This window comes from Mytilus galloprovincialis, chromosome 7 (assembly GCF_965363235.1).
Source record: "Mytilus galloprovincialis chromosome 7, xbMytGall1.hap1.1, whole genome shotgun sequence".
In the NCBI taxonomy this organism is placed as follows: domain Eukaryota; kingdom Metazoa; phylum Mollusca; class Bivalvia; order Mytilida; family Mytilidae; genus Mytilus; species Mytilus galloprovincialis.
The window spans coordinates 97,163,811-97,178,934 of NC_134844.1; the positions used below are offsets into that span (position 1 = coordinate 97,163,811).

The window sequence follows — 15,124 nt, forward strand, 5'->3', positions numbered from 1 at the left end:
TTATCTATTCAAATTAAAACTCAGTATTTTCAACATAAATATAGTCACAATTAATTGTAACAGATTTTTTTTTTAACTAAAATTGTCTTGTCCGTAGACATTACCACAATATATTCGTATCCAATTTCCTTGAGTTCAGCCTAATTTGATAGGTAAAATGTATGTTATTTTTTCAAGAGAACACATTCAACTATGTCAAAATTGAGTTTTAGTGATAGTTTGATTGTTTTAAACAGTCAGATATATGGATTTCAGTTAAAAGAATGTGTCTTCATTTTGGCTTAATCAATAAATTATTGAGATATGTAAAGAATTATGGGTACATTTTTATATTTTCCAAAATTAAAAAACACCGCTTAAAACTTAATTAGTAACTTTTAATCTTAACTTTAACAATCATCTTTGAAAGCATTTAATTGAATATCAATAAAATGTCTTGTCCGTAGACATTATCAAAATGTATTTGTTTCCATTTTCCTCGAAGTTAAGCATTATTTAATAGATAAACCTGATAAAATGTATGTTTTTTCTTTCAAGATAACACTTTCAGCTATATCAAAATTAGGTTTTAATAATGCATTTCATTAAATATGAATACAATGTCTTGTCCGTAGACAAAACATATAAATTGTATTGCTAAGTTTGATTGTTTATTGTAAGAATATGCATCAAGTTATTTTAATGTTCTATACACCAAAAGAAAGGGTTTTTTTGGAAGTTTTGTTATTTATAGATAATTTTAGATACAGTTTTATCAGATAAGATTAATGATCAAAGAACGCTACTGTTGTTTGAAATAACTGTGAGTCAAACATGCTCTTGTTATTTTTTTTTCAATTAAAATGTTTGATATTCAATAGTTCTAAACATATTTTGTTGTCTTTGTCATTGACCAAAAATCTGTCACTGGTGACCATGTCTTGAAGGCAACCATTAAAGAAAATTATACAGTTTTTAAACACCATTTATTTAATAAAAATATTAAATATTTCCTTCAAAAACTGCATGGAATTATATAAATGCTTCCAGTGTTAGCCTAACGATGGCAATTTTTCATAATTTAAACCATTTTTGAACCAAAATATCAAAAGAGTTTTTCCCTGAGGTGATACTCATTTTTGACTTCATGTGAAACACAAAATGCACATCTGATTGTGGCTAGGCCAATTGTAGTCCTGTAATATTATGTTGTCATTTCTATGTTATATTTAACATTGCCATTAAAGTGCGAGGTTTGGCATGCCACAAAACCAGGTTCAACCCACCATTTTGTCCTTTAAAAATGTCCTGTACCAAGTCAGGAATATGGCCATTGTTATATTATAGTTCGTTTCTGTGTGTGTTACAATTTAACGTTGCGTCGTTTGTTTTCTCTTATTTTTGATCGAAATTGACATTGCGATAAGACGTGTCACGGTACTTGTCTATCCTAAATTCATGTATTTGGTTTTGATGTTATATTTGTTATTCTCGTGGGATTTTGTCTGATGCTTGGTCCGTTTCTGTGTGTGTTAGTAACATTGTAGTGTTGTGTCGTTGTTCTCCTCTTATATTTATGCGTTTCCGTCAGTTTTAGTTTGTTACCCCGATTTTGTTTTTTGTCCATGGATTTATGAGTTTGAACAGCGGTATACTACTGTTGCCTTTATTTACATTAATGACTATAGTTCATTTCTGTGTGTGTTACGTTTCGGTGTTGTGTCTCTGTTGTGTCGTTGTTCTCTTATATTTGATACGTTTTCCTCTGTTTAAGTTTGTAACTTTTTGTTTTTTTCTCTATCGATTTATAAATTTTGAACAGCGGTATCCTACTGTTGCCTTTATTTAAGAAAGTTATCGAAAATTCCAAAAACGTTTACCACAGAGTGCATATTTGTGGAGGACGACCACGACAACGGAATGTAAGATCGCTATGTCTCACTTTTTCGACAAAAGTCCAAGGCTCGACAAAAAGGCATGCACATGTATTGAATAATGTGTGAACATGCGTTTTGTACGACCAACATAAATGACAATGATTGAATGTGGTTTGAATGTATCGTTCAATCAAAACTGCTCCTTTTCGTGATGGAAAATTGAATTTATTTAGTAATGAAGTCCCTAACCGCCTTTTGCATTTTTCTGATTGATTTTGTTGGGTTTAATAATCATTGTAAGTGACTGTTTATTTGAAGGCAGATAGTCGTTATTAATTCTGATTGATTTTGTTGGGTTTAATTATCATTGGTATACTGTAAGTGACTGTTTATTTGAAGGCAGATAGTCGTTATTAAACCAATATATGGTTGTTTTCATTAAATTTCAACTTTGGTAAATATTCAATATATTGGGTAGAAAACAATCGTATAGCAATGATGCAAGTGATGACGAATGTGTTACCATTATGACAATAACCTTAATATATTACGCCAAGTTTCACTTCAGAGTTACAAAAGATGATATTTAGCAGTAACTCATGATGACACTTTGTCAGTCAATTGTTGTCTTTGATCTTAATGTTATGTTCATTCTTTTATTTTTTTTTTTGGGGTAAAGTTAACTACTTCAAGTATACTAGTATTCTAGTGGAAACTTTTCTTTAAGAGTTTGACTTGATCTAAATAAGACATTCCATTCGTTTTGGTAAAGTTTTAGTTTTATTTCACAGAAATTGTATGTGATATTTCAACAGCTGATTACTGGATTAATCGCAGGCAGTGTATGTAGTTCTAATAGATAAATAGGATATTAACTTTACAAGGAATTTATGTTCCATTGTTAAGGTTTAGATTTCTGGATGAGATTTCTTTCCCCCAATACAACTAAAAAGTGAGTAGAGTTACATTTTTGACATTGGAAACATACTCCCTTAGGTGTAAGAGTTGCAGTATGAATATAACAACGACATATTGTCTCAAAACATAATTGTGTTGGTACTAATAATTTAAAACAGGGTAGGAAAACTTGCATTCTAAAAGTTTGGTGAAGCATTGTTTTAATGAATTTTAAATTAATAAGTTAGGTAGTTCTATACTTATACCTAAATATTTTAGCATATTTATTATCTGTTTCAGTTTAAGCCAACGAAACTTTTTTTCTTCAAAATTTGCAATTGTGTTTTTACAAAACAAACGTTAAAACAGACATCTTTTTTCAAATTTTTAACAACAGAATAAAACAAATGTGTGCACTTCAAAAATATTAACGCTGTGAGGAAAAAAATATAAATGTTTTTAAAGCTCTAACAAACCAACAAGAAGATTCGTATAGGGCACCGTTCCATTGTCCCAAGTGCTTTTAAAAATGGCTGATCAACAATATTAATTTTGGACATTTTTTTTTGACATTGGCAAACAATACTCCCTTAGGTGTAAGAGTTGCGGTATGAATATAACAACGACATATTGTCTCAAAACATAATTGTGTTGGTACTAATAATTTAAAACAGGGTAGGAATACTTGCATTCTAAAAGTTTGGTTAAGCATTAACAGAATAAAACAAATGTGTGCACTTCAAAAATATTAACGCTGTGAGGAAAAAAGTATAAAATTAATGTTATTAAACATGCCAAAGCTCTGACAAACCAACAAGAAGATTCGTATAGGGCACCGTTCCATTGTCCCAAGTGCTTTTAAAAATGGCTGATCAACAATATTTGGCATATTGTTTTTTTAACCAGCAATAGCATCACTACTCAATGAAAATATATACACACCTGTAATGAAAGATCTCATAACTTCCACCATCAGAAGGGGACTTATGATAACATTATCTCTCAGCTGTGGATTATCAAAATAAACAATCTTCCCAAGAGAGTGTTGATAATGAAGGAAATCAGTCAGCTGCTCAGGAGACAGGACAGACACCTCGCTGATGGCATTTAATTCTTCAACTTCAACCAATGACATAATTTGTTTTCCTTCTGCTACTAATTCGGCGATCTCGAGCTCTAGTGGTACACATGCATTAGGCATTCTCTCTCCCCAACATGGGTGGCTGAATGTTAGCTCTGTGATTGTTTTCTTTAGAACTTCTATTTCTGGGTCACCTTGATCTTTGGCATTGACAAATATTAGAGGCTTAAGGACCAGATGATGTTGTCCCTCGTGGTCTTTAAACAACTCCTCAATTCCATTGTAAAGTTCTTCACGTCGTGCATCAACATTCTCCTATTAAAATATTAAGAGTTGCCATATAAATACATATAAATGAGGCTTAAAGAGCATGTATCGCACACCATGATTCATGTGCATCTTCAATGATGGAACAATCCAACTAGACTATCATTAGATTTATCGAAAAGTTTCAGAATAGATATAGATACATCTATTCTTAAAGGTTAAATTTCTCTAGAATACTAACATTCTCAAAGTTTTGTTAATCATTGTTTTAATAAATTTTCAATTAAGAAATTATGTAGTTCTATAGTTGTATGCTGGGTCGATGCCTCTGCTGGTGAACTGTTAGTCCCCGAGGGTATCACCAGCCCAGTAGCCAGTAAATCAGATTGTTTTGGTGTTATTAAAATTTGCTGTTACAAATTATAAGAAATTATTATAAATTTAGGAATGTATCTCCCTCATGCAAAGCTCTGAATCCTTTCAAGGATTTGGCTAAACTTTTTGGACCTTTCGGATTATAGCTCTTCATCTTTTATTTAAGCTTTGGATTTCAAATATTTTGGCTACGAGCATCACTGAAGAGACGTGTATTGTCGCAATGCACATCTGGTGCAGGAAAATTGGTACCGTTAATGTTATTGTATCTAAATGTAAATCTTTTAAAATATTAAATTTTTTTTAGTTTACAAAACGAACATTAACACAGACATCTTTTTTCAAATTTTTAACAACAGAATGAAATAAATGTCTGCACTTCAAAAATTTTAACGCTGTGATGAAAAAGGAACAATTTTGACTAACTGCAAATAAAAGTTCTGACAAACCAACAACAAGATTAGTATAGGGCACTGTTAAACCTCGCTGATGGCATTTAATTCTTTAACTTTTCCCAGTGACATAATTTGTTTTCCTTCTGACACTAATTTGGCGATCTCGAGCTCTAGTGGTACACATGCATTTGGCATTCTCTCTCCCCAAAATGGGTGGTTGAATGTAAGTTCTGTAATTGTTTTCTTCAGAACATTCCAACTAGCATCGAAAATTTTCAGAGTAGATACTCTTCAATGTTAAATTACTCGTTTAACCTAGCTCTGATAGTTTTAAAGACAAAAGTCTGAAATTGTTACCAGTTGTTAAACTTTTAATTCAAAGAGAAATAAAGTGATCTGACTACTATATTTGTTTAAAAGATAAACTTGCTATTGCATTTTTTTTGTAATTTACACTGTATAACCAGCTTTTGGAAACACTAGTAAAAATAAGTAACATTATAATGAATCGTCAACAAATCTAAAACAGGGCTATTAATAGCATAGTACCCAGTACCCAGTATTTCGGTATTTGTGTGAAAATACGGATATTGTATATTTTTAAAATTGTAGTTATAAAAGATTAGACTTATTTTAAAAACCAGATGCTCCACAGGGCGCAGCTTTATACGACCGCAGAGGTTGAACCCTGCACGGTTGGGGCAAGTATGGACACAACATTCAAGCTGGATACACCTCTAAATTTGGATTGTGATTAAATAGTTGACACAGCATAGGTTTCGGACACAGAATGAATGTGGTCTAATGAACTTAAATTTTTTTTTGCCTTTAAGCAATTCACTATGCTGTTGAATATTAATCCTCTCAAAAAAATGTTTAAAGAAATTTTCTTTTTATTTATGAAATCTGAAATGAGAAAAATTTAACCCCCCCTTCCCCATTTTTTTTCACATCCCCCTTTCCCTTTTTCCAAAACTGATCTCAATTCAAATTTCTAATGGAGTTTGCAACAATAACTACTCATTTAAATACATCATAAAATATTAAAATGTAACAAAAGGTGCTTGTTATCACTGATTTGTAAAGATTGTTTTAATTTATCAGTTGGTAGTTAAAGTGAATATGCATTTTATATTGTATAAAACAATGATTTAAGTTGACTCAACTACTATTCTGGACAAAGAAAGATAACTCCAATCAATTGCAAATTTCTTGCTATTGCACAATATTGTGCAATTAGATATTTCTGGTTATTGCGCAATACTGTGCAATTGAAAATATTTGCTATTGCACAATATACTGTGCAATAGAAGATTTTCTTGCTATTGCGCAATACTGAGCAATTGAAAATTTCTTGCTATTGCACAATACTGTGCAATTGAAGATTTCTTGCTATTGCTGAATACTGTGCAATTGAAAATTTCTTGCTATTGCACAATACTTAATATAATAATTTTGGATCCTGATTTGAACCAACTTGAAAACTGGGCCCATGAACAAAAATCTAAGTACGGCACATGTTTAGATTCAGCATATCAAAAAAGCCCAAGAAATCAATTTTTGTTAAAATCAAATTTAGTTTAATTTTGGACCCTTTGGACTTTAATGTAGACCAATTTGAAAACGGGACCTAAAATTAAGAATCTACATGCACACTCGTGACAGTTAGATTTGGCATATCAAAGAACCCCACTTATTCAATTTTTGAAAAAATCAAACAAAGTTTAATTTTGGACCCCGATTTGGACCAACTTGAAAACTGGGCCAATAATCAAAAATCTAAGTACATTTTTAGATTCAACATATTAAACAACCCCAAGGATTCAATTTTTGTTAAAAATCAAACTAAGTTTAATTTTGGACCCTTTTGGACCTTAATGTAGACCAATTTGAAAACGGGACCAAAAATTAAGAATCTACATACACAGTTAGATTTAGCATATCAAAGAACCCCAATTATTCAATTTTTGATGAAATCAAACAAAGTTCAATTTTGGACCCTTTGGGCCCCTAATTCCTAAACTGTTGGGACCAAATCTCCCACAATCAAACCCAACCTTCCTTTTATGGTCATAAACCTTGTGTTTAAATTTCATAGATTTCTATTTACTTATACTAAAGTAATGGTGCAAAAACCAAGAATAATGCTTATTTGGGCCCTTTTTGGCCCCTAATTCCTAAACTGTTTGGACCTCAACTCCTAAAATCAATCCCAACCTTCTTTTTGTGGTCATAAACCTTGTGTCAAAATTTCACTGAAATCTATTAACTTATACTTAAGTTATTGTGCGAAAACCAAGAATAATGCTTATTTGGGCCCTTTTTTGGCCCCTAATTCCTAAACTGTTGGAACCAAAACTCCCAAAATCAATCCTAACCTTCTTTTTGTGGTCATAAACCTTGTGTCAAAATTTCATAGATTTGTATTAACTTAATCTAAAGTTATAGTGCGAAAACCAAGAAAATGCTTATTTGGGCCCTTTTTGGCCCCTAATTCCTAAAATGTTGGGACCAAAACTCCCAAAATCAATCCCAACCTTCCTTTTGTGGTCATAAACCTTGTGTTAAAATTTCATAGATTTCTTTTCACTTTTACTAAAGTTATAGTGCGAAAACTAAAAGTAATCGGACGACGACGACAACGACGCCAACGTGATTTTTGCGGTCGTATAAAAATCTAAGTATATGTTTAGATTCAGCATATCAAAAAAGCCCAAGAATTCATTTTTTTGTTAAAATCAAACTTAGTTTAATTTTTGGACCCTTTGGATTTTAATGTAGACCAATTTGAAAACGGGACCAAAAATTAAGAAATCTACATACACAGTTAGATTTGGCGTATCAAAGAACCCCAATTATTCTATTTTTGATGAAATCGAACAAAGTTTAATTTTGGACTGCGATTTGGACCAACTTGAAAACTGGGCCAATAACCCAAAATCTAAGTACATTTTTAGATTCAGCATATCAAAGAAAACCAAGAATTCAATTTTTGTTAAAATCAAACTAAGTTTAATTTTGGACCCTTTGGACCTTAATGTAGACCAATTTGAAAACGGGACCAACAATTAAGAATCTACATACACAGTTAGATTCGGCATATCAAAAAACCCCAATTATTCAATTTTTGATGAAATCAAACAAAGTTCAATTTTGGACCCTTTGGGCCCCTTATTCTTAAACTGTTGGGACCAAACCTCCCAAAATCAAACCCAACCTTCCTTTTATGGTCATAAACCTTGTGTTTAAATTTCATAGATTTCTATTTACTAATACTAAAGTTATGGTGCGAAAACCAAGAAAATGCATATTTGGGCCCCTTTTTGGCCCCTCATTCCTAAACTGTTGGGACCTTAACTCCCAAAATCAATCCCAACCTTCCTTTTGTGTTCATAAACCTTGTGTTTAAATTTCATTGATTTCTATTTACTTATACTAAAGTTATTGTACGAAAACCAAGAATAATGCTTATTTGGGCCCTTTTTTGGCCCATAATTCCTAAACTGTTGGAACCAATACTCCCAAAATAAATCCCAACCTTCCTTTTATGGTCATAAACCTTGTGACAAAATTTCATAGATTTCAATTTACTTAAGCTTAAGTTATAGTGCGAAAACCAAGAAAATGCTTATTTGGGCCCTTTTTGGCCCCTAATTCCTAAAATATTGGGACCAAAACTCCCAAAATCAATCCCAACCTTCATTTTGTGGTCATAAACCTTGTGTTAAAATTTTATAGATTTCTATTCACTTTTACTTAAGTAAGAGTGCGAAAACTAAAAGTATTCGGACGACGACGACGACGACGCCAACGTGATAGCAATATACGACGAAAAATTAAAATGTTTGCGGTCGTATAAAAAGAATGTATTGTCCTTGTGCATTCATTCTACAGTTTTGGCTGTATTGTTGGTCTATTTTATTTGTGTATTATGTTTTGGACTTTTAAACATTTTGGCCTCTTGCATCCTTGAAATGTATTGTTGAAAAATGCATCTGGTGCAGTACAACTAAATGCTAAAGTTTCTAACTGACAACATATTCGTTGAAATAAAACTTACTCAAATACAAACTAACTTTAACATATAAACTGAGCAATTGTTGTAGTCAATAGACCATTACTGAGAATGGTGTGGCCAAATGAGCTCCATGAAAATAAGATATATCAAATTGAATATTGATTATTTACCTATCTACTAGTGGTTCTTCATATTTTCTACTATATTTAATGGCCCCGTAATATGATCTTAAGTGTACTACCTACAAATCAATAGGGATCTTATTCTTTTAATTTGTAATTTCACAACAATGCAGGTCAAGTTGATACATATGGTCATGACATCATTATGTAAGCATAATATTTTATTAGGCAAATTTGTACAATTACATTAAAAAGCTAACAAGATATCGCTTACCCTTGATACTTTATCCTTGTGAGTGGCAACAAACAAGATCTTAGGAATGCCTGCATATACAACCTTACAATAGGTTAGGATGGAATTAACCCAATATTGCAAGAATACTGCAAAATAAAATCAAATCGGTCGTAAAAGAAGTATAAAAAAGTATATACATTCTGCATTTTTAAAAGATTTGCATTGTCTTTTGTCTTGTTAACCCGTTATTGAAAAAAATAATGAAAAAATAAAAAAATTACACCTGCTATATCTAAAAAATCTATAGCTCTACATCAAATATAGAAAATGTCAGGTTAAGGTTCTATAATCAAATTTGACAGCTTTATTTGTATACATTAAATTTGACCTGTTCAAACTCGACCAAATCACTACTTTACCAAAATGGATGTCCGAAATTATTTTTACATGTAATTTCATCCCCCTACTTACTAATTTTTATGCATAAAATATAAGGAAATAAATTTAACAGGTTGTATGGAAAACATTTGCAAGTTAAACACTGTCCATATTAGGGTCTATATTTAACTGTGTCCCTTGACTTGATAACAGATATTTAAGCAAGGTAATATAGTTGATAAGTAGTCTACATTTCCTAAGATTTATTTTGATTTTTTTTAAGAAGTCAAAACGGAAAACTAAAATATCACGCATTTTTTCAAGAATTTGATCTTATCTAAATATTTCATATTAATTTTGACTAATTGTAATCAGTTATAAGAAGGTAACATTGTATATAAATATTAAATTCTATGAAATAACTGGAAATATGGATACAGAATGTGGGTTTCTAACGATGTATGTTGTTCAGTACAGATTCAATAATACTTAAAGCATGTAGTGAACAAAGTTCCATAACTCTGGAATTATATCATTTGAAAATTATATAAATCAGTAAGAAGCTTTATTCCTTCAATTAAAACATGCGTAAAAGAACTGATAAAAAGAAAATTTGACTTTTTGTATGAAATGTTGATGGATCAAACTACAATATATCATATGCTATGATTTGTCTAAGACAGGTTAATATGAAAGTGTTAGGTTTTGGTTCAGGCAAAGTAACACCTTCAAAATACCAACGTAATGATCTTTAGTCTTTGGGTCGATATTTTGAGAAATCAGTATTTTTTTTAAAATTATCACCCTGCTGTTATAGAAAGATATAAAGATACCCTACTTGCATTATCGGTCAGTAAATAAACATGCTTATTACCTGCTGGAGTTGGCGTCATGTGTTGCCCTGGAAAACACATCACATCAGGAACCTGTTCATGCAAATCTTTGCTCCCATCAAATACTACAAGAAACAATGCACGAAACGTCATGAAGGTCTGGTGTGTTGTTAGATAAACATATTGTCCACCAAAGTCCCAGAAGATAAGACGCCCAACTTTCATCTTATACTTTCCACTTTTGAGGACCTTTTCCATTTTCCTTCTTATTTCCTCTTTTGTCATTCTTGTTCTCATTTTCTTTTCCATCTGTTTTACCGTGAGAGGCACATTGGAGGATTTTTTAGGTGGTAGAGATTGTGCCGTTGCAGCCTGCTCTGAGTGCAAAGAGGAAAGTGTGGCTTTGGTATGACCAGTTGGGCTTGTATCTGAAGTTTTGTTGAATTTTACGGTTTGTTCACTTTCCTCCTCTTCTTCCAGAGAGGTCATTAATACTTTATTATACACAACATCCAGGGCATTATAAGAGTCTGAAATTATATTTAATACATCATGAGCAATCCAAAACAGCTGCAGACTGTCAAAACCAAGTAAAGAATGTAAGAAAATTAGAATTAAGATAAAAATCATATCGTATCAGGTGTAACACTCACATAATGCTATTAACATATTTCAAAGAGAGTCATAGTTTAACTGATTGATTGATGACACTTTTGATTATGGAAAATAAATGTTAATTCATCGCATAATTTTAACATTTAAATTCAATTTCAAAATATAAAATCTTAACATCCTTCTAATATGATTAATACTGATGTTAAGATTTTCTTACACAAATTTTATATTTTTATTAATATGGTGCGTGAATAGAAGGCACAAAATAAATGGCTACAGTGTGCTACTATTAATTCAGTGCTTTAACATGTCTGCTGATGGTGCAGTTAACAAAGTAGCGCCTTTTTAAAATGTGGTCAGATATTTCTACTGATGCCTTTTCTAACCTGGATCAATAAGAATCCACTCTTTCGTCTCAATGTCAAGGCCACAGCGACCTTCAACAAGAGAAATGCCGTCAGTTGGATGTCGACCATCTGGTATCATATCTCCAGTTAACAGCTTTACAAGACTCGATTTCCCAACGGAAAACTGGCCGGTTACCATGCATCTCATATCAAATGATTCATAGCTGCCCTTCCCTAATAAACGATTTAACATGGCAGACTGTTGCCATTTTCCGATGGATTCTGAAAAAAAAAAAATTAATTTAAATTTCGTTATGTTTGAGAATGAAAATGTATGCATACACACACTCGAAGATAATTTTTTGTCTATGAAACTGGACAATGTCAAAGACAATTTTTCTTCATCTCGAAAAATGTTTTGTTTCAACAAATTTATCTTAAGGCGAAGTGTACATAATTAAACTACACAATAGATTTTTTTTTAAATATCACTTATGGATTCTGCTTGTAAAATTACACCAGAAAATAAAAATAAAGGGGTAACCGTTTCCGTTTTTTAGATAGCCTTTGCAATTAACAGCATGACGCGTCAAAAATACAAAGGATATATAGGGAAAATCAGCAAAATCAGCAGATATTTTTACATTATCAAGATCTTCTATTTTGTTGGTCAATACATTTTTTTTTAAATTGATATACGATTCAAAAATGAATGACGAATCCATCGGTGCAAAGAAAGTCCTTAGCACCGTGCTACTTTTTACGCTACTCCTTATTGAAGTTTCTTTTTTTGGCCGGAACATTAAAATTATCCGGCGACGTCATTATCTACAGTAACGTCGCCACAACCTCTATGTCGTAACTCTATTATACTGTGCAATGTCGTAGCAATGACTGCGAGTGTATTACCCATCTTCATATGTATTACAAATAATCTAGTGTTATAAATTGATAAGGAAATAAACTAACTAATTTTAATTAATATTTGCCAAAAGATGCAAGTTTGCAATTAAATTTATCGCAAATTACTGTAGACTTTAACTTCATCTGTTCTATATTAGAGTGGTTTCCGCACCTTTTTTAATGCTTGCATGGATTGTTAAAAAAAATAATCAATCAAATATCGAGTTTGAATTTGTCCTGGTATACACAGTGTTGTCAGAATAAATTGATTGGTTTGAATATTAGGATCGGGTAAACACCTCGTTTTCAATCTCACTTTTGCATGTTTGTTTTTAAAAAAGTAGACCTATTTTCTGCATATTTTCATCTTCGTCATTCCTGCATGGTTTTAATTTGAGGATTTGGATACAATATATTCTACATTTTAAACCTATTTCATAAGTCTTGTTTACATGACGCACTTCTGCAAAAAAAATATTTTATTCTACAAAATTTCCCGTCTTGATCACTTTCCCTTTCTTTAACTAAATGACAAAGAATGATGCAATGTTTGCTGAATGGAGTTGTAGTAACATAAAAATATTTGTTTGTTCCATGCATTTTTTTTAAATCCACATACACGGATTTAAATTGATTGATTAATTGTTGGTTGCTTAACACCCAGTGGAAAATATTTCATGCATGTTCAGGACGAGAACACGTTAACAATAAATACAACAGGTAGGTTTGGTCATAAAAGAAGTCATCCGGGGTGATGGTCTGGAAAATGCGGGTACATTTGATAGGGACAGAAACTTTGCCGTGCAATAGGCCACCTACGGCGGTACTCTCAAGGAGTTGTTGGAAGGGTTCTTTAAGTGCAAACAGCATGGCCTTCTCTTTACACAATGCATCCGATTTAGCATCCTCATTCTGACCGGACGTGACTGCAAACTTAATCCATCCCGCACAGTCAAACGGACCCCCACTTTGGCAAATATTTCACTGCCGGTCGGGAGAAGACCAAAGTGACCATATTTCATTTCCCCAGTCACCCGTGGGGTAACACAGATTTAAACAATGTCTTTCAAATGTCCAGCCTTTAGTGTTCCTAAATTATCAAGGTTAATCCAGAGAAGCGCTTCGGTCGCTTGAAATTTAAAACGTGTTGATTTCATTTAAACTTCAGAATATTTTAGGCCGCAATGAGGTAAAAAAGAAGGACCCGCTTATACATTTTAACGTTTTTACCTTATAAAATTTTATAAGAATGTACTGTGTAATGCAAGGAGATTATTCCTAAAGTATTGCTACACGGGTTTACCTAGTTTAGTGCCGTACGAATATAACCTCTGCATAATACAAATGCATAGCTTTCCAATTTATATAATATAGAAAAAATAAGGAGATGTATTATAGAAAAAAATAAGCAGATGTAATATAGAAAAAATAAGGAGATGTGGTATGACTTCCAATGAGGCAACTACCCGTCACTGGTTAAATGAAGTCGATGTAAGCAATAAGTTAACTTTATATAAAAACAACCATACTGTTTTCAACAATTTAAGGAAAAAAAACATCATGTGTAGGCCACAAAAGACTCAGCCGACATGAAAAATGCGAAAATTTTCAAACGAGAAAATCAACAAGGCCTTATTTATAATTTTTTTTTTACGGAAAACAAATACCAGATGTGAAGTGACAGACTTAAACCAAAGAGAACAACAAACAGTAAACCACTAGTCCTATAATATAAGACTTTATAGTTGCATATCATTTACATAAAACGTTTTTTATCGGATTTTTTTTCAGGGGGGGTCAATATTGATAGTAAAAAAGAACTATTCGATAAAAAACATTGAATGTAAATGATGTGAAACTCCAGTCTTACATTATTAGACTAGTAAACCACAGGCTTCTCAATTTTTGTATAATCATGAACTAGGTTAAAGTATAGGGCTGACCGAGTGCGAGATCCTCATTGAAAATCACTGAGGTCGTTAAGCATCCCTTGCAGTATACTTTGGTAAAATTTCACAAAAAATAATCTTTAAAATGCTATCGAAATGTCATAGTCTGAACTCATTTCACCTCTCATTCCACTAAATATTAAATTGCAGTTACAAGTGTAACAAAGCTTTCCTGACCTCTTTTCTTTACTATTTTTATACTATATTCTATTCATTCATAATCTTGAATTGATAGTTGAGAATAAAATGTTACTTCAGGCACAATAAAAGACAACAAATTTTGCTATCTTCTCAATATTGGAATTTGATAAAGAAGAAATGCCATGTTATAATTTTATCTTACGTGTGTACTTTCAATTTCAATTTGATTCTAAATTTAGATTTAGTTTTCCCATAAATTGCTGATGGAATAGAAGACACCTGTTTATTTTCTGCACATGTAGAAAAAGTTGAAAACTGGGAGTAGAATGACTAAGTTTATACTTATTTTAAGATAAATGTAAGAGTGAGACAACTTTAACATTACTGAGTAATTATTTTTTTTAGCCCAATTTGTTTATTTTTTGTTTGTTTTCCATCTTTGTTCTTCGAACTTGAAAGTGTTGCATTAGTGGTCAAATTATTCTCTTGGTATCGTCTTATTTTTTGTATGAATATAAATCATGTCCTAAAAATTTTATTTACACAAAAGACAAACATGTTAACATCTTTTTAATTCAATAATTAAATTCACATGTCCTTCATCAATTATTCGTAATTTTTACCAAGTTTACGATGAGTACTGTGTGTTTTTCGTTCAACACTATGGCTTTTTAAGACGATATTGTAGGGTAAATTAAGGTTTCATTTTAAT

The 15,124-nt window shown here is 31.8% G+C and overlaps 1 protein-coding gene and 1 long non-coding RNA gene across 2 annotated transcripts in view; one reads left to right on the forward strand and one right to left on the reverse strand.

Annotated features, from left to right (window-relative positions):
* Window positions 1-15,124, forward strand: part of LOC143084046 (uncharacterized) — a 242,736-nt gene that overhangs the window by 63,798 nt on the left and 163,814 nt on the right. The window lies entirely within an intron of this gene.
* The window catches only part of LOC143084045 (uncharacterized), a 96,015-nt gene that overhangs the window by 15,567 nt on the left and 65,324 nt on the right, over window positions 1-15,124 (reverse strand). The window contains exons 4-7 of the mRNA XM_076260463.1: window positions 11,459-11,701; window positions 10,499-10,987; window positions 9,286-9,392; window positions 3,696-4,149 (exon numbers count right to left, since the gene is read on the reverse strand). Of these exons, the coding sequence (XP_076116578.1) occupies window positions 3,696-4,149; window positions 9,286-9,392; window positions 10,499-10,987; window positions 11,459-11,701 (1,293 nt within the window). The remainder of the gene's footprint in view (window positions 1-3,695; window positions 4,150-9,285; window positions 9,393-10,498; window positions 10,988-11,458; window positions 11,702-15,124) is intronic.